This window comes from Haliaeetus albicilla, chromosome 24 (assembly GCF_947461875.1).
Source record: "Haliaeetus albicilla chromosome 24, bHalAlb1.1, whole genome shotgun sequence".
In the NCBI taxonomy this organism is placed as follows: Eukaryota; Metazoa; Chordata; class Aves; order Accipitriformes; family Accipitridae; genus Haliaeetus; species Haliaeetus albicilla.
Window position 1 is genome coordinate 14,494,162 of NC_091506.1, and position 20,588 is coordinate 14,514,749.

Genomic DNA, 20,588 nt, shown 5'->3' on the forward strand with positions numbered 1-20,588 from the left:
CATACCTTCCTGATAATATTATCTTTATCAAGCCAAGCTAAATTCCTGCTTCTCGGTAATGGCAGTATTTCAAAGAAATTTGTTTTTTTTTCTTCTGTTTGCATTGTTGATGAACAACTCTCCCTTTAAATGTTCAGGCATGAAAACAAGCATAGTATGACTGAAAATCCAAACACATACATGCACTTCTAAAGTTTGATGGAGTTGCAGAAATAACTTACAGAGGAAAATTACTACCAAGAATATTGGAATGGTTTCTGAAGCACTGGATATAATTTGAAAGGGCAATTAGAAAGAAAACTTCCATTACATCTCTTATTTATGTAAGCCATTACCTCATCTAAACTAACACTTAATTTTTATTTTTTTTTAATAAGTAATGACAAGTTACTTGAATTTCCTTGCCTTATCTATCTGTTCATCTAAAGAACTTCACACGTAGAGACAGGATCTCAGTTGTTGCTGTGGCACCTTCTCTTCTCTATGACAAACATATAAAGCCATGTAGCACGGGCTGGCCTGAAACTTTGATTCCATGAAAATACTTCAAGAAATGTTACTGCATGAAGCTGCCAGGATTTTTTTTCTCCACTACAGTTCACAGAGACTGCCAAGAAAGAATCTTGACAACTTTTCTCAAGTTGTGAGATGTGTCACACCCCAAAAGTTTGGGAAGCAGCAGGCATACAACAAACATCAGAACATTCTGAACTACAATGGAGAGAGAAGTGGAGGAAATATTAGCAAGACCTCACTTGAGAAGGATTCATGAAACAAAAAAAAAGAAAGTACTGAACTGAAAACAAGCACCTTGCAGTTAAGTTTGGCTCTGTCAAGCTTCTACTTTGATTCTCCTTTTTTGAGAGGGAAAAAGATTTCTTTTTTCTGCATAAAAATAACTATCAAATTCTAATTTCTAACACTACAGCATTTTTTACTTGGAGAATTTTCATTCTTAGCAGGATAAGAGTCAAAACTAAATTGCTCCTCTTGTTCTGAAGATGGGTATTATGTAAGCTCCTCTTTCTTACAGGAACAATGGCAGAAAACATAAACATGATTTGCTGACATTTATATAAAACATTGCAATTATATAAGCTTCTCGGTGTTAACTGGTATATGGCAAGTACCACATTCCACAACAAACTACTGCCCATAAACTAACTGGCTAAAGCTATCATGATTTCCTAAGAAAGTGAGGACTGTTAGTCCATCTGCCTGCCTGCTCATCTGCTTTCCAACCATTTTTGGGTCCAAAGCAAATGTTATGCTGACAGAGATGCCAAGGTATGAAGCTCCTACAAGCTTCATAACAATCAATGACTGAGTAGATGTTCAAACTAATGCTTGCTCTAAGGAAGTCACAATATAGCCCATATTGATTTTAAGGCTAGACAGCCTCTTGACCAATGAGGTCACTCACATGCACAGGGTAGCAAATTAAAGTAATACAGAATATGTGACACTCAAGTTATGTAAATCACAGGATACCATTCCACTATGATTACTTTGGGCTGAAAAGAGCATGATTGGTCATACTGTTTTTTCTAAAAGCACAGAAAGTGTCCCTGTTGCAGAAATTTTACTGCATGCTGTGAGGCTGGATGTAGATCTGGATTAAAAATTTCTTTAAGAGGATCCTATCAATGAAGTAAAGAGACTGAGTAGCATAAAAAAGACTAAACCTTCCAAGTGCTCTGAAGATAAAAATAGTCACAGTAAGAAGCCTTGGATCATCCAAAGCTGAGAAAGACTGAAGAGAGAGGAAGGAGAAGAGGTATCTGTTACAGGTTACATCTTTTGCATTTTCTAAGTTATGATTAGAACCATAGGAATTGACAGGAAACATGTCACGATAAAATTCAAAGACATGGTGGAAGAAATCAGATTTAAAACATACACTCAATTAATATTTTCCTTTATTAGTGCTTATGATGCCACGGAAACAGCCAAAGCTATATATTTTCCCTAAAGAGTGGGGTGAAAAAAAATAAATTCCTACCTTGCAGAACATTTATTTGCTTGCTAGATTCTTCAACTTGCACTCGATACGCTTTTCTCTCTTCTTCCAATAGTGCTATAAATGAAAGTGAAAATGTGCCCAAAAGTTTTCGTAAGAAGTATTTCAGCTGTGTAATTAATTTTAGTCAAAACTCCCCCTTAACTGAAAAGATTAAAATAATCATATTATTTCAGTAAGTTATCAAAGCCAGTAACTGTGTAAGTAGTTTAATAAAAAGTTAATATTAAGACATCATTCCATTATTATGGTAGTATTACAATTAATTTGAAATTAATATAATCTGTTGCCTGATCCAAAAACTCCATGTGTGCTAAATGCAAACAGGTGTGGGAGGAGAAAAAAATAATCTGTAAATATACCCCATAAAGAACACTGAACAATAAGCAATTAAACTGGACGATACTATTTCCTGTCAAAAACAACCCACAGTTTTGCTGAGGATAATGATACAGCTACATATCTGATAGGATGATCTAAACAAAGAACTACCACTGAACACATTGCATTATGTGCATTATCTGACTGAAATACAGATTAATAAATATCTGTAGATTAATATATAAGCATGAAATACATGGAGTTCAAGTATGTATTCAATACTGTGAAAAGACTCCAGAACCAAAAAGTCAGAGCTCAATTGGACCGTATATAGTTTAGAAAAAAAGCAAAAGGTTCTCACATTCTGCGCAGAAGACAAAACAAATTTATCAGACAGTCCGCAAAATTGGACCCCCTTTTAAGACTCCCTGATAAATACAATTTTAATGGATACCCTACACAATCAAGTGATCTGGGTCTCACCTTGAAGTTCAAAGCATTTTTGTTTACTTGTCCTAGCTAGCTCTTGGGCTTCAATCAGCTCCTTGTGCAGTTGCTGAATTTCTTGCTTAGCCTCAGTCTCTGACTGTGCACCCTGCAATTCATCTGATAAAAGAACATTTTCTTTAAATTGTGAATTTGTACAACAGTTTATTTTGCACTGCCATGTGGTGACTGGCAACATTCATTCAAATCATCTGAAGTTAGTTAAAGTAAACTCAGAATTGGGTTAGGTAAATATTAGCAAAAATATTAATATACTTTTAAAAGGAGGAAAACATATGCAAACTTCAAAACGTTCATCATATATAACATGCAGTATAAAAGAAGAAATAGCAAACAAGAATTAGAGAGGTTTTAAAAACACTGTATAGATTGGCAAGGATTCCTGGACTGACAAAAATGAACAAACAACAAGCATAAGACAATCTCTGACTGTGTTTACAACTTGTCTGTTTTTAAAAGGAAGCTCCTCTAACCCTCTCTCCTAGCACATGCTTATCAGCACTGATCCTGCCTCCCATCCCCTACCTCCCAAGCCCACCCTCCCACAGTCCTGCTCCTAACAGCACGTACCAGCCCTGGCAGGCAGCATACCAGCACACTTACAGACCCAGCCTCGCACTGAGGCTGGTTAATGCCAGTCAGCTGCAAGAGATTATCCAAAGACCTGCTATGAAGTGGTTTGCTACTGCCAATCAGCTTGCTACCATGCAAGGCCTGGCTTCCCCCTCTACCTCTGTGGACCGTAACGACAAGGAAAGGAATAATTTAGGGAAATTTTCTAAAACAAAATTAAGAAAACGAAGAAAAGTCCACCCTCTTCATTTCATTCAGCGGCCTAGTGAATACTAAGCTAAATTTTGTTTGCCAAGTTTTTTTTCACTATGTCTTAAAATATCAGATATATCTTCAATACAATCGGATATCTATGCATGTTATTTAACCTCTAAATAAAAACATTTGCTCTTCCCCACAAGTTTTGTACTAGCTAAAATGCATATGAAATACCTCTTGGGCTTATAAGTCACAACTTGCAGTCACAGGCAAATTAAATACTTTTAAAGCTGAAGTTTTTGGGGAATTTAAAAGAGGAAAAATAAGTATTTGTAACTAAAGAGCAGTGTCCTCTAACGGGCACACACTAGAAACTAGATGCAGTAACAGGGAGGAAGACAACACTCTAGCCTGCAGGCATCTGCGATGCCAGGAACTGGATCCAGGAAACTCTCATTCACTACATTTTCCTTAAGTAGTGTCTGTGTGGAAACAGATCTTTCAATAGGCACAAACAGCACTACTAAACTATATAGGCAGAGGGCTAAAACTTTATGTAAGGCCTGTTAGGTGAGAAGGTAGAGGAAGGAAATCAGTGAAAGAAGTCCAGCTGTGCATCATAGGAGAGGGAAAACAAAAAGCTAGGTGTGCTACACAGCTAACTCGTTAATAAATGCCTACCACTACAGACCATATGGATTTCAGATAAAGGCACACTGCTTAGAATAAAAACCCCAAAAGATAAATTACTTTGGTTGCCTGGACCTTTCACTAATAAGAAAAAAAATAAACACAAGCTATAGTTCAGTTCGTTATTATACTTTTGACATTCGTATTTGACTGTATATGTCACCAACAAAGTAAATATTTTTTTCTGCTGTTTTCTTAATTAAAAAAATTGTTTATCAAATCACGCTACAGTATTCATACTGCATCCCTCTAAGAGAAGAGGCTATGCTTTTTGTATTCTCACAGTAATGAATTCGTGGGATCGAGTAGAGCTGAGGGCACACATGTGCTCTTAGACTTTTTCAGAACAGAATTATGAGAGCAGAAAGAACAAAGAGGACCACATATTTCATCCAAATACTTTCTAGTACAGCTTATTAGAGTTCCAAATCCAAGTTTCTCTTCACTGAACATGTTTTGTTCTTACCTTCTCATGGATAAAGACTTGGGGCAATTAGACTTTCAACCCTCCTTAATGAGACTGTTCAGAAGAAATGGATGAGGAAGCTGACAAATTATGCTCAAATAATGCCTGATAAAGAAGTAGTGTCCCAAATCCAACAATAGACACCCTAAATGAACTTTCTGGGGGACAGTGTTTTCCAATCAATGAAAGCACACATCATAAAAGATAATACTGCTTCAAAGGAGACGAGGAACTCAACTTGTGGGACAACATCATCAGTTTAGCAAAGGCACAATCAAGGTAAAAAACTCTTTCCTACTCAAATGCAATAGGGGAATTTCCATATGCCTGACATAACTCTAAATCAAAAGCCAAGAAACATAAGCACAAGAAAATAACAGCTTTTCTGTCCTACCCAAACTGAAAATTTCTTTAATGTCTTTTAGTTCAAAGCAAACATCATTTTTCTGCTAACTTTAGTTTTGAAAAAAATTCCTTAGTGAGTAGGATTGCTCTATTTATAAGTAATAAAACTACTAAATATCATCAGGCTTAGAATTAGTTTCCTCAAGAAGCAAATTCACATCACAAAAACCTGGTTTGAGAACCAATGTAAAAGGCTGCAATTAAAGAAAGTATTTGAACAATTTCCAGAAGTATTCAGCACTGGACTAACTGTTCTCAGAGAAGTCTAAGGAATTCTATCATTAATTACAAGGTGCCAAAAAAAAAAAAAAAAAAAAAAAGAAAAGTCAAATACAACAGTTTGAAAACCCTCATTCATTTATTCTAGCTCATGGAAAATTTTAATCTGTGATCAGATTGTTTGCCATGTTACAAGAAACTTTCTTAATTAACACCACTTTGTTTCCCACACACTCACAGTGACGTTTCCCTTAACATCAATTATTTAAAATTGTTAAAAAAAATTAGCATGATCCGTACAAATCATTCCCAAAGTACAGGAAAATTTCTTCTCCTTCAACCTGGCTCAAGAAAAGGAGTCTAACCCATGGGTCAGTTTTGGGGAAAAATGACCATTTCCAAATCATTAAAGAATATGATGGTGTGTGAAGGAATATTTTGCAATTTTAGGATCTGTAACATAAAATTTCAATAAAACCAAAAGAAAAACAAAACTCAGATTAAATTAATATTTACAAACATGAAGATATTAACAGAGGTCTGCTTATATGTTTGCCTTTACACTCTGCTTTTGATAACAGAGATGATATAGAACCACACATAGGCTGTGGTCTTAACTGATCCCTTCTCTGTATGTGCCTGGCCTGTGGAAGCAATATTATGAGTAGGCTGGTATTTCTCCAAGTCTCACAGCAGTTCACTTTCAGAATTTTGCAAGATTTCTCAGGTTATTCAGATGACTATTTTCAGAGTACTCAGATGAAGTCAGTCGAGTTTTCTTCAGCTTCTTAAGATCCACATAAATGTATCGTATATTTTAAATAAGGTATCTGGCTATTGCAACATAAAACAATGGTTCCCAAACTTTCTGAATCAACAGACCATTGCTGATTTTCAAAATTTCTTAGGTAAACTACCATTATTCAGCAAACCCTCAACTGAAAACACTTTTTATTAAGATTCCATGGATCAGTCTTGTAGCTACTATGAAAATGGAAGGAAGTTGATAAGAACAAGATTACTAACCTTCCAATGACATTTATTGCTTCTTTCCACCTCTTTAACATTTACCTGTTTTTAACTTTGCAATAAGTAGTCACAAACAGCCTGTCTAAATAGAATTTGTTATTAATGGCTAATAAAGTCATTTACCTCATGGGGAAGAAAAAAAAAAAAGGCATTTCTACTAATTTGCGACAGCTTTTCCCCCTTCCCCTCTTTGCCAGATTCTGACTTGTAGAAAGTTGAAACAAATCCTGAATGCACTCAAAATTTATTGATGGAAAATACACTTGGAGGAAACTACAGCAATTGAAAGTCTCATCATTTTCTTGCTCCATTAATTTTTTTTGTAATTTCCAACCGTTAAACAAAAAGGAACACTGCCTTTTCCAGCAGCTGTTTCCGCATTCCAAACAGCTGCCAGATCAGAAATGTTCTCACTCTTCCTGAATTGTACGACCGCATAACAAATCCACTTGAAAGTCTTTCTGTGGCAAATAAGATCCTTTTTAGGGCAAAGTCAAGCATATGAAGTAGCTCTCTGACAAAACCTCAAACAAAACTGCAGGTTTATAGGCTCTTCATAAAAAATACAAATGATTCACTGTACAGATATTTTTTAATGGTATCATGAGAGCAGAATAGGAATGCCCATAAATAGCCTCAAGAGAAGAAGAGTTACTGCAATTATTTTAGTTAATTGCAATATGCAATTCAATAGAAAAGCGGTCTATGCAAATAGGTATTTTTCTACTTATTCACTTTAAAGTTCAGTAATGGTTATGGTTTAAAACTTCAACTGAGTAAAGACAGGTGAAGGAATGAAAACATCCACATTAGCAAAAGACTGCTTCTATGTTACTACAGAAAACTTGATTTTAGTCCTTTAAGAGTCCAATTAACTCTCCCTGCCAGTTTAATACACCCTGGACAGAGAAAGTATAACTACACCTGACCCTTGCTGTGACATGAGACTGTTCTAATCCAGGAAGCAGCATGCTCACAGCAGCCTTATCTTGGTCTTGGGCTGTTAAACGAACCTTTCTGACAGAATTTAGGAAGACTTCACTTGCATATAAGGAAAATTCAGGAATCAGTGGTTTTCAGCCTGAGGGGCCCATGGACTACTTCTAATATGTCTGCAGAAGATAACTAAGAAATCCAGCCAATTAGTAGAAGTCTTCAGTTGGCTATCTTCGAACTGTAAGAATTAGAACTAAAATAAGGAGCTGAATTCAGTTTCTCTACTGTACTCTTTACATACAAAGGGTTGTTCCAGCTGTGAATTCTGTGCATGTGACAATGCTCACAGGAAGCAAACTCCTTAATGTGTATCTCATTCTGGACTTAAAAGTTCTGATAATGAACATCATGCTTTTCAACCAAAATTTTTTTCAAATAAAACTTGCCACCAAACCCAAATTTATTACCAAAACCAAGACTATCATAATCACTACGAACATCACCAGATTCTACCTTCTAACATAGGAAGTCACTGAATATACTTGTTATTAACTGCAGACATTAGAACAAAACCCAAATGTAACATGCTCAGTATCTCAAACACTCCTTTTTAAACTACTTTGCTGAACTGATATCCAGTGGAAAATATCAAACTGAATTTTAGTTTTGCTGTTTGGAAATACGTATAATAGATGCAATTTTTGGAAGTCCTTCTGTCATAAAATCAGAGAAGTGTAAACAATTACAGGAAAAAAAGTTCTTTTACAGGTCTCCTAAATTTCATTATGGTTTCCTGTCTTTCTGAACCATGAAGAAATGACATTCTTTTTACCCGTGATCCCAACGTAAGCATTATTTTACAGATCTTATCCAATGTCTGATTGTACATAAAGCACAAAATAATTAATTTTCAGTATGCTAACTGCAACAGCTAATTAATATCCCACAAATTTTTTCAGTTCATGAATGTGTAAATATTAGCTTGCTAATCAAGTTTTAAGTACATGCCTTCAGTGCAAAGAGCAGTGAAAAAAATTTAATTTTATAGCTATGAAGCTCAAAGCTAAGGCTCAGCAATCATTCTCAGACAGTTACAACAGGAAATTCAAATCTTGATTGTGTTAACCAAAAAAAGATTTTAGATTTTTCTTTTTAACCCATCAGGTGCAAACTAACAGAAGCATTTCTGACAGCGATAGAAAGTATACAAGCAAAATTTGGAAATGCTTAAAACATGTCAGTGATGGAAGAATTCCTCCACCCCACAGCTATTAGCCCTAACTTAAGTGTATGCTGAAACTATTTCTCAACTCTACTTGAAGTTATAACATGTAAATTCCCAGAACAGTGTTGGTCAGTGCAGAAACTAGCTTTATGCACAAATTATTTCTATACTAACACTCAGAAATATGCTTTTATATCACATCACCCAGGGGAATCATTATTGATATTTAAATGCAACTCTTCCATACTACCATGATTAAAACATTTGAATTTCAGCACTGTACTTCAATGCACATTTGATTAAAAAAAACAGGTAGGCAAAAAGATATATATACAGATTATGCATGTAAACTTACAAAAATAAATTTGTTTACCTTTTAGAAGAGCTACTTTAGCAATAGGTTCATTTAGGTCTTGGTCATCCATTTGGGCATCTAAAAAAAAACCAAACCCACACTTTTCAGAGAGCAGGTAGACTGCAGACAGCTTTCCTACATGCATTCTTTAAGCAAAGAGAAGCTTTTACGTTATTCTCACTTTACAACAGTTAATTATGAAGTTGCAAAATAGACGATGCTGCTCTGAACTTGTATCTGGCTCCACACAATACACACCTTCTCTACTCTTTTAGGAAGTGCTCGTGATCAAGTGATTTAATTCAAACTAATTAGATGTCACAGAAACCTCAGTTAAATGCTTACCTGTAGTGTCGTCGCTGCTTTTTTCTTTGCTTGGACTAAGAGTGTCCGACAAATCAGATTCTTTGACTCTTGCTTGATTCTCTGTAAGAGACAAGGAAAATCAACTACAATCAGTAAATGCTTGTTCAGTCTCTTAATCATAATTTCTTCTACACATCTATTTATTTAACTACTGCTAAATGTCAATAGAAAACAACTTAGTTGAAGAAACACTTAAAAACCTGGTGGTTGTTTATTTCTTTGAAAATCTGGGCTAAAATGGATTCAGCATCACTAACGTCATTAATCTAGCCTTGCATCTAATAGGGGATGCAACTCCCTCATGCACAGCTTGAACTTTTGTTAAAGCTGTATTCTTGCCAGTTGGAACTCTGTGCAAAAGCTGATTCAGTCAGGGAACAAATAAGAAAAGAAAACTAGAACAATGCAGATACTGTAACAAGTCAGAAAGAAACTGCTGTTAAGAATAAAACTGTGATTCAGTATTTTGGACAAATAAAATAATAGCAACAAGTCTTGTATATACGTACTGTTAAAAAGAAGTGTCATATGAACCAGTAAAGAATCACAGCAATATAAATTAATACACTAATTTCTAAAAAGAATTTTCAGTTCAAATCGTATTAAGAGAAGGCAGTCTATATCCTTTCCACCAAAAAATACTTTAATGAAATACCTGTTCATATACAATTCACCACATTATTACATGCAGCTTAGTGAAGCCACACAGTTGTTTGTTCTTTTGTTTGGTTAGGTTTCTTTACCAGTTCTAGATTTTTAATGGAGACCAGACATTTTCAAAAGGTGAGTGGACTTAATTATACTAGTGCATCCTTTTCCCACACAGAATTATCCCTGACTCAGAGTTTAAATGCTTTATGAGGCTGGTTTTTTTGTTGTTTTTTTTGTTTTGTTTTGTTAAATAACCACTCCAGTTTAGTTCTGATGGGTCCATTAAGAGAGGCACACCATCTCTGGTGTGGGCAAACCCAGTAAGTCTATCAGCAAGGAACCATGTCACCAACATGCAGGTGAGGTTACACGTAATGAAGTCCTTCTTGGCTGACTATGCAGAGCCTTGATTTGACAGCAGCATTGCTGCCCACCTACAGATTAACAGAGGTTTACTCTTGGGTCTGAAGTTCCACATAGAAAGATATATATAAAAAGGCATCATTACAACATTCCCAGTGTACAGACTTTACTTCTACCATACATGCAGAAAAGCACAGTGAACACAAATAATTTCTTCACATACAGATACTGTAGATGCAACAAAACAGTACCAGGACATGGAAAGGTGCACAGCAATAAATAAATCAAGTGTTGTTATACCAATAGTGTTAATATATGAAAATATGTAAAAAACCAAAGGAGTAATGAGAAAGCTTGTGTGCATTGTTTTTTCAAATAACAGGAGAATAAATAAAACTAATCACCCCCAAAATGAAAGAAGTTAAGCAAAAACTGAAGACAACCTGTGCACCGACACAGGGAAATTAGCAAGATTACAAAACACAAACAGGTTAATAGAAAAAAGAGTTTTCTACATCTAACATGAAAAGTTTTCTAGTTCTCTGTGCCAGAATAACATCCATTTGTACATGAAATGCAAGAAGGCAAGTACAAACAAAGCAGCTGATCAAGAGCCAAACTCTTCCAATCCTAATGTAACTGAAATCACTGGGGAGGAAGAAGGGGAAAGCACCCATACGCTTAAAGCACATTAGGGGTTCAGACCTGGCAGCTATTCCAAACATCTCTCTCATGACTTCAGCAGACTTCAAAGCTCATAATGACTGGAGTAGTTAAAAACTTGATGTTTGGGGGTGGTTCTTTGCTAAAACAAAAAAGGTACTTGCCTGTTTTTAGATATTAGTTAGGAAGCTTATTCCTAAAGACATTACGATACAAAGCATTTTACACGTAGCATACAGAATCAAGCTCACAAGATTGCCATTAAAACTGTAACAATTACTAAACCAAGTAATACATTCTTTTTAAAGTATTAAGAAAAGTATATCCTAAAAGCCTCACCCATGTCGTTTATATTAGTGGCCAATCCAGAAGCACTAAGCTGAGCAGTATCTGTATCCAACTAACTTTACCATATCTGGTCATACATGGGAAACACAGCTTTCCTGCTCTGTGCGAAACAGGAGGAACAGCGCAAGTTCCAACTGCTGCCTTAATTCTCTCTTCCCCCACCTCCCCTCAGACTCCCCTCCCGCCCACCCTCGGGTACACCAGCTTCTTCCTCCCTCCTGTCCTCCTCCCCCTGAAACACGGAACAGGATTAGGCACCAGAGGAAAGATGCATCAGTGTCTGCATCTGAGACAGCAGAAGTCAAGAAGAGAAATGATTTAGAAACCTGCTTCCTGTTCTGGAACCAGAGTCATAAGCACAAAACTCCTTCCTGTACTATATTATTTCATGGCAGTTCTCCCTATTTCCCATAATAAAGCTGAGCTGAATATAGACAAAATGATGAAGTATATTAAAATGTGTTGACATCATACTTACTTGATGAGTTAGAATATATTAACAAACACTAAAAATAGCTCACCGCTTTGCAAGATAACTGGCATCCAAGTGTTACGTTACAGTTATTGTATGCATTCTTTTGCCAAATATGGCATGTTGTCTATAGCTTACTCACATACAGAAACAAATCAAAGGTGCAATTTCATACATTGAGGTAAGAGAAGATAAACTGAAAAGTCTCTAAAATACCAGTACTTTTAACCAGCTAACATTTATTCAACACAATAATACTTTTCAGAAGGACAGAGGGTAAACAAATGAGTTAGTATGTCTAGATATTAATGAAAAGCTACAAAAGTGGAGTCAGCCTACAAGTCCAAACAATCTTACATTATTAGACACATAGGAAATACCGATCTGCACACTTTGTAGCATTCATGATTTTGGCCCTGTAAGATATGGCTGTTCCTTGACAAGAGAAATCTTTTCTAATTAGCTTCTTGTATTTTACTTGTTTTATACAGAAAAGAGTAGAGATACACAGATACATTCTACTTAGGAAAGGCACGTTTAGGAGTTTAATAGTTATTTTAAAGTTATGAGGGTGTAAGTTAGGAAGAAGTCAAATTGAAATACACTTTTATTTAAAACTTAAAATGAGACCAAATATTATTTCTATTTAGTCCTACAATAAAAACTGGTTTGAAATTTATGCAGGCACTAAAGTTTTAAATCAATTTACAAAAACTATTATAATTTTTTTTTTAAACTGCACATTCAGGCAAGGATTCATTAAAAAACGAGACTAGCATTTCATGCACTCAATCTTCAAAAATTGTTTCCTTTAAATCTTTTTACCCTACTATAGTATTTGGAGCAGAGTTCAATAAACAATATACCTTCCCTTCATTGATTTTTTTCTTAAGCAAGTATTCAACAAAACTCAAACTGCTAGTTTAAGACAGAACATGCACTGAAATGACACAAAAAACATGCTTCAAAAACAGTTAAATAATCCAGAAGTCTAACCTTTCAAAAGCTTTGTTTCTTCCACTTTGGTTAGATGTCCTTCATCTATGATCTTGTCTGCCAAACAAAATAAGTGTTACTTTCCAAGCTCAAATTAAGCAAGCTTTTCCCTGCATGCATCTACGTAGACTACATTCCATGACCAAATTAAAAGCTGATAATATTACTTCCTACTCAGGCTTGAACAAAAACTTTATTCTGGCATGGAATAATGAGACAGAGCACACAAGTCTACCAGAACTTTGTGATAAAGTACATAATTATTTCTTCTGCAATTTATTAGCTTATATTATTAATGCTTCAGTTCACTAATGAGAAGTTAGGAAAATTAATTTTTATGAACTTTTAAAAATCCAACTGGGAGTAATAAATAATTAATACATTTCTCAAGTTAGTTATCAAAAAAAGGAATTCTAAGAGCCAGTTGCCTGACACAGATATCCACCTGATACAGCAGAAATCTAGAAACATGCCACAGTAAAACAGCAATTGAGAAACCACCTCCACATCACAACAGCTTTAACACTGCCTATGAAAGGTACACAGAAATAGCCTTTCTTAGCTTAAAACTTTGAGAGCTGCACAAACTTCCAAAAAATTGTGCATGCACCACATTCAGGTTCACAAAAATTGAGTTTACATGTAGCATTCACAGGAAAGCCTATTCATATATGTCAGGTGCACAGAAACCTAAACCATGGAATTTGAAACTAGATTGCTAAATTCATCCTAACCCCAGCTAGGACATGAAGGCAGACAGTAAGACCAAGGGAAGAACAGGTCTGGATTAATCAAAGATACTAAAAGAACTATTGAACCATTTATTAATTACTTTTTTGGCGGAGATTTCATTATTTCAAATTCCTTAAGAACCGCCTAGTGATGCCAAAACACAAAATTGAGGGTCACGTATCTTACAGATCACATGATCAATTTCTACACAGTAGATCTTGCAATTTAGACAATGTTGAAAGCTGTTGATATCCACTGAAAGACCAGGCTTAAAGCTGCCTCTGCCTCCACTCTGCAGTCTCCCTGCTGGACATCTAACAGCCAGGCAGGCAACTGAGTTTGCTGGTTACCCTATGTAATATTAACAGGTAACTGAGACACAGAGGAGACTGGATGAACAGCACATACAGGAGAGTGAAGATTAAGGAAGCTGGATGACAGTAAATCCTTTTCAAATTTTTAATTTAAAAAAAAAAAAAAAAAAGAGCTTCAGTCAGCATTTCCAGCTTCAAGTAGCTCTGAAGGTGAAGTCTCTGTACTCCTTCGATGGCATGTTGCTGTAACCATGACAATCTAAAGCCAGAGGAAGGACAAGATTTGCAGGAAGATATCTTTTTCAACCGTAGATAGTAGACAAGCTTTCAGACAAAAAAACCCCCGGAGGTCTGAAGAAGGGTTTGCATGGCCAAAAGCTTTTCCTGTCCCCTTCCCCCACCCCCCACCCCCAGCCAGAAAAACCAGTCTAAAAGAGATATTCACTCCATCTACTTTTATCTACAAATATTGCCGTGCATTTTGGTAACATTTGACAAATACTGCTTCAGAAACACACTGAACTGCACACTGGATTTTCAGGCTTGGCTTCAGGTCTCAAGCAACTGTAGGAGATCACTCATCACCCAAGTTCAGAACAGTCTCGAGTTCGTCAGAGCTGGAGAGAGTCCCTGTGCCTAGGCTGAGGAAGGCACCGCAGTGGGCATCAAGTTACTGCAGCCACAAGTGAAGAGTTACTGCATGATATCATGAGCTCTCTTCCATTAAAAAAAAAAAATCTAAACAAAAATCTTCATATGTGATTATTCCAGGACTCAGTTGAGACTGGAAGCAGGGAGGAAGGCAGCAAGAAAGCAGCTGAGGAATTCTGTCCGTATGTCTGAAAAAGTTAGCTGAATGCAAAAAACCATACACTCAAAGTAGCTATCAACTGCTTGATCCGAAGGGGTAACACCTCATCCATGCTAGACTGTTAGCTTAAAATAGGCTTCTATAATCAGTTTACAGAAGAAAACTTACTTAGTATTATGAATTGCTGAAATCTTGGAGTTTTCACAATTCAGTAACTGTTAAAACCAGAATAATTATAGTACAAACCAAAGAAACTAGTCGTCTTGACCTGGATGTTTTTCCTAACTGAAGCCTTTGCAGCAGCTTTTTACACTTTTAAGAATTCTCAATTCCTATGATTAAAAAAATGCACAGACATAATGGGTTTTTTCTTTTCCATGGTGGCTTACTGTTTTCTAATGTCGATTATGAATTTCAAAATTTGTACAAAAGTTTTCTTCTTGATGCTACTTCTTCAGCAAAGAACTTCAGCAGTAACACACAAGTTCCCTTGCCCAGTGTGACCCAAAGCTGGTACAGCCAGTATTTTTCACTTGGTGGCTGACATTTCTTCTAACTTAGAAAACAAGTAAGCTTTCTCTGTGTTTTAAGAATGCTAGCATTAGTAGATTTCAAAGCCAACAAAAAATAGTTTATTTCAACACATCTGTGTATCTTTAGATAATAAACAGAAAATGGGATGTTGATGTCATTGAACTAAACAGAATTTTATTCTGCACTCTGTTACCACCCTAGTCACTAATGGCAGAATCCAGACAACAATCAGAAAGTAAAGGTAGACACATCTTTAAAACTTTGCCTTTTCAGATCTCTGCATCTTTTCATATTACTATTTCAGAAAACTTCATAAACTTGATTTTTTTTTTTTTTTAAATCAATCCCCATTTTCCCTGAGTCAAGATGTGCATTTTTGGCTATCAAAATATAAATTACGGTAAGGATCCTAGCTTTAATTTCTGGCACAAATAGTCTTTACTTTCATGCTATCCAGTCACTACTTAACAGAAAGCAAAGAGTTACTGATACATATAATAAATAATAATTTTTACTGAACCAATCTGCTTTGAAGTTAAGCTTTCAGTTCATCTTTATGAAAGTTTGTGTTTCTTTTTCCTGATGAATGCAGTTCAAAGGCAGCTTTCCTTTGGGGTTTTTAGGCATTTCCTATATTTTCAATTTAAGAACTCCGTTTTAGATTTAGGTTCCCTGTCACTATGTGTAATATAATAGTTAAGATCTATTAACATTACAACAATTAGTTACATAACGTGCCCCCAATACATTTATGTTTTGTATCAAATTATTCTTTGAAGGAGGCCAGGTTTGAAGACCAATGAAAGGAAACCCAGCCCTCAGCACACAAATTTCAAACCATCTGAAAAAAGTGATACTGAGCAGCTTTAACTTTACTTGCCACCTGCAGGTCATAAATTAATGGAAAAGTTGAAAATAGCCATTCAATCCATCCAAAAACTCCATTTTAGATAGATAAAGAAAAAAATATCAAAAACTTAGTAAAAAAGCAAAAATTGACTTGCATCTAAAATCGTAAATGCAAAAAAATCACAAAACAAGGAAAAAAACCCCACACAAATGAAGACGAGTCAGATTGGAGTGAAAGATAGGAAGCTAGCAGGGCACCAAATCTCTCTTTCGTCTATACATCATCACCATTTTTGGTAATAACTCATATCGTGTACTAATCAAAAAGAAGCACCATGATTTTTGCTGTTGCTGTCACGGGTTTTCACCAGTGGTTACTAAAAAAAAATTATGAAATGAGCAACAAGTGAACTGGATGTAATGATCAGAAAGTAACAGACTTTCCAGATCATTCAGAGCAAGATTTCATAACATTCTACAGATGTTGTAGATCAGGACAGGTTACTGGATGATATTGTGAGCCATATTGTACTTAAAAAATAAAAATAAATAAAAAAATATTAAAACCTACAGAAGCCAGATTTTACAAACAATGCTACCTAAGTTAAGCATTCAAACTGCATTGCAAGTAAGATTTAGTGTCCTGTCATTTCTCCCCCACCAAAAAAATTCTAGCTTTAGTACTTTGACAGGTCTTGACTGCTCTTAACTGATAACACTTTCAATTGTCCTATACCTCTGTAGCAACTGTTTTTATAGAGTACTAGACTGTTTAATCATCTAATTTTCCTTCTGCTATCTTACATACTCCACTTCTTGAGTCAAGCTGGTTTTCCTCATTTCTCTGCTTGTGCTTTCCCAATTTAAGTGCTTCTTCCCCAGAACTATGGAGATGCACACTTTCCCTGCTGTACCAGCACAAGTCAGAACCTTCTCTTCTAGACAAACTGTATGGTTGTCTCGATTCTCCTTTCTTTTCAGATTTCTCCTATGGTTTGCAGATCCTACAGTTTTAATTCCTCTGCTTCTATTACAAAACAGCAAACCCTACATAACACAACTTCAGTGTGTGACTCCTATTTCTAGGATTTTTTCTTTGTATTATTTTTTAAATAATAAACCTGCTCCTCTCCCAATACCTAAAACCTCCTGGCAAAAAAAGCATAATGTATAGTTCATCATATAATACTCTCTCAATGATATCTTTATGATATTGTTCTAGACTTAAGTATTTGCAGCATGTCTTTTCCATTCCAGTGGTATTCGCTGCATGTCTTTCCCGGAATTCCAGTTCCTTGCAATCTCTGGAACTATTTCTCCCCACTAGTTCCCAACCCTCACTGCTGCAGAGAGCAAAGAGCAGGAGTAGGACCGAAGGGTAGCACTTACTTACAAAATGAAAATAGTAGATGCCACAGTTTGGAGTTTTTTAACCTATGATTTTGTGGGGCCTGACTCAACATGTTTGAATTTGGAAAAGGCAAACTTTCAGTCTAGGATTAAATACACCAGTTGCTGACTTGGAATCTTTTATGGTTTTGATTAGATAGTAAAAAATTACACTGTCGCAAAAAATGCAGATTACTGAACCCTTTGAACTCGTATTCATTCTTTCAAAAATGAGGCAATCGAGGCCTTACAGTGTCTTTACTCTAGCTTTCAATCTCTCAAAGGGATTCTCTTATTACTACTTCAATTGCATGTTAGAATCTTTTACTAGATCCTGATGGTCACTTTTGCTTCTCAGTAGTGACAAGACTGGTCACGTTTAATTTGCAGAGGTGATACTAATACAAGTTTTGCTAAAATAGGTTAAGCTTACATCCAAACAATGAAAACAGGCAACCAATTTGTATTTGAACATCATTCCGCGTGCTCTTCATTTTCACTCTAGACAAAAAAATATTTTTACTCAAATATTTAACTTCAGTTCATTTTTATGTACTGAATAAAGATTTATACAAGGTCTTTGCAAAATTTAAAATTACTTTAAACTTCAACCTGACAGAAGACAGCTACCAGTTATTCACTTTTTAAAAAGTAATTCATTTTTTTCAAATAAATATTTTAAATTTTCTTAGACAAACATTAGCAGTATCCTGTCATGCAGTAATAGCACTGCAATCCATATCACAAGGACTAAAGTCAAACAAGTCTGTTACACTTCCTTATTGAAGTTTAAAAGGGAAAGGAAGAGTCCAATGGGCATAATGTCAAAAAAAACCCCAACTGCCTTATTTCTGCTTATAAATACTTCTCTCTGCTCAACTTTTGGTACATATTTTCTGTAAACTCTTAAGTCAAAAAATAATTCTTTATGCTACAAAGGAGTTTTCTTTGAAGTTTAATAGCACTTTTCTCTCTTCATCCTAATGATTTTTTTCTCTTAGTGGACAAAAAGTATTAACATCTTAAGTTTTTCTTCAATTATAGATATGCAGACTGCGCTGTTTCATTACTCATTTTCAAAAGCCATTTGCTTCGAAAAACATGTTTTTTATTCCAGAATAGCACGTCTTTTTCAAGATTGGTATTGCATATTTATATTCTATTTTTCTTAAAAGAATCTCTTATATTTCTACATAAAAATTAAGGTCTTGTTTTCCTTTTTGTTCTTTGCAACAACTAATTTGAAGAATGTGTAAGACCTTTAATTATCAAATAAATCATAGATATGTGAAATGAAGAGAAGACATCATTACCTTATCTCTGTCCTACTGCTACCTGTGATGTTTGCTTAAACTGTTAGGCTTTCAACTTCTTAATTTTTAACAGGTGAAAAATTACACTCAGTTTTAAACACCATGTGGCACATTACCACCCTTTTATTGGTCAGAGGACAATAATGGATTAACTGGTAAGAAGAGACAATGTGATCATCGCTTTGCAAGAGCAAAGGTATCTTACCACTACAGGCATCTGCTTAATATCACAGTGCCACGATTCTATGCTTAGAAAATTTCTGCTACTACAGAAATATTAAATAGTAGTGACAAATCCTGTCTTTTATCCACCTTTTCTGGGTTTTCTGTTATTTTTAAAGCAAATGTGATGAACACTCTTGTACTCACTCTGACATTCTATGAACTGATGAATAAAAGTGCAGTCCCCTCCACTCTTTGAAAGAAAGTGCTCTAGTAAAGAAAGAAACACTTAAGTTTACATCTTCTTATTTTCAAATTGATGCAACAAAATGTTTGAAAGGTATATCAACAATATTTGTAATTGTATATTTACAGTGAATTTTTGAAATCTGAGTTAATATGCAAGCAGACAAGACGTAATTGAAACGATGTCCAAGTGATATTAGAAAACAGATTACTCTTTTGAACTGATTAGAAGTACTTTATCTGCATTTTCAAGGGGTACTTTTAAATAATAAAATCTAATAGCAGTTCTTAAGCATAATAAAAAGCCCCTTACCTCAACAGAAGCTATTTAAAAAAACCCAAACACTTTATTTAACAAAATTTAGTAATACCCAATTATTAAAAGTCCAGACATTCTGCATTTGGCATTTGCTGTATTGCTTTTTCAGATTAGGTCGTGACAAATGATTTCCACTAAATTTCCATTGGCAACTTCGCATGTTTGGCAAAAAAAGATTAATACACATAAGTGGTATTTAAATCACAATAAATATAGAATACAGATGATACACTACTGAAACATGCAACTCCATAGCACTGATGCCTCTAGTTCCTCCCATTTGTTAATTCACGATCAGACATGGATAATTGCAAATACCAAATCAAAGCACTGTAGAAATAAGAAACATCTATTTAACCTATATTCTTCGGCTTTTTTTATTAGCTTTTATTTAGAATTTAATACATTTTTCTTTAGTCTTCATGTGTATTCTTCATATCTAATACAAATCTTTTCATTCAAGAGGGTAAGTGTTGCTGAATATCACCCTTTACTTTTTACACGAAGTTTCACTGCACAGAAACAACAATTTTAGAAACAACAGTTCTACAGTAGAGATCCTAAAACTGGGCTCAATTCCCAGGTTTACCCAAGTCTTTCCATATGACCTTGATCAGCTCCCAACTCCATCAGAATCTTGTATCTCTTCAAGTAAAAAGGCGTTAATGCTTCCTTTCTAAAGAACCTCAAAAATCCTTTAGCCTCAAGAGTCTAGCAATCTGAAAAGGCTGCTTTTTAGTACCTAAACAGACAAAATGTGTTACATTCTAAGAAAATTGTTCAATCATTAGCTTGTGATACCAGAATCTTAGCTGTTAAGATCCAATCTGTAATACCAAGCTTTACCATATTTCAAAGTTACTCTAAAAAGTAAACTTTTTTCTAACCCACATGGACAGGGCTTTTAAAAGACAGCACCACAGCTGTAACATTTATTTTCCATATTTAAACTTTTTTTTTTTTTTTTTAGCCTTTTTACACGATCCTGAGTGACTGTATGCAAATTCCTCGTATCTTTCTTTACATAATACATGGCTCACAAAACTTAAATAGGAAAGCCAGGGGTGGTGCAACTCACTGAGAAACATACCATTTATTGAACTATCTCAGTTCTAA

At 35.1% G+C, this 20,588-nt stretch overlaps 1 protein-coding gene across 38 annotated transcripts in view; it reads right to left on the reverse strand.

The window, feature by feature from the left end:
- Positions 1 to 20,588, reverse strand: part of SLMAP (sarcolemma associated protein) — an 88,470-nt gene that overhangs the window by 13,223 nt on the left and 54,659 nt on the right. For 12 of the 38 annotated variants that reach the window (XM_069812228.1, XM_069812223.1, XM_069812224.1 and 9 more), the window contains 6 exons: positions 19,115 to 19,177; positions 12,804 to 12,860; positions 9,290 to 9,370; positions 8,963 to 9,022; positions 2,825 to 2,947; positions 2,003 to 2,077 (listed from right to left, as the gene is read on the reverse strand). In XM_069812228.1, the coding sequence (XP_069668329.1) occupies positions 2,003 to 2,077; positions 2,825 to 2,947; positions 8,963 to 9,022; positions 9,290 to 9,370; positions 12,804 to 12,860; positions 19,115 to 19,177 (459 nt within the window). Of the gene's footprint in view, positions 1 to 2,002; positions 2,078 to 2,824; positions 2,948 to 3,418; positions 3,540 to 8,962; positions 9,023 to 9,289; positions 9,371 to 9,510; positions 9,535 to 11,326; positions 11,501 to 12,803; positions 12,861 to 19,114; positions 19,178 to 20,588 lie in introns of those variants that run through there. The other 26 variants (XM_069812247.1, XM_069812250.1, XM_069812239.1 and 23 more) reach the window with 7 other exon arrangements.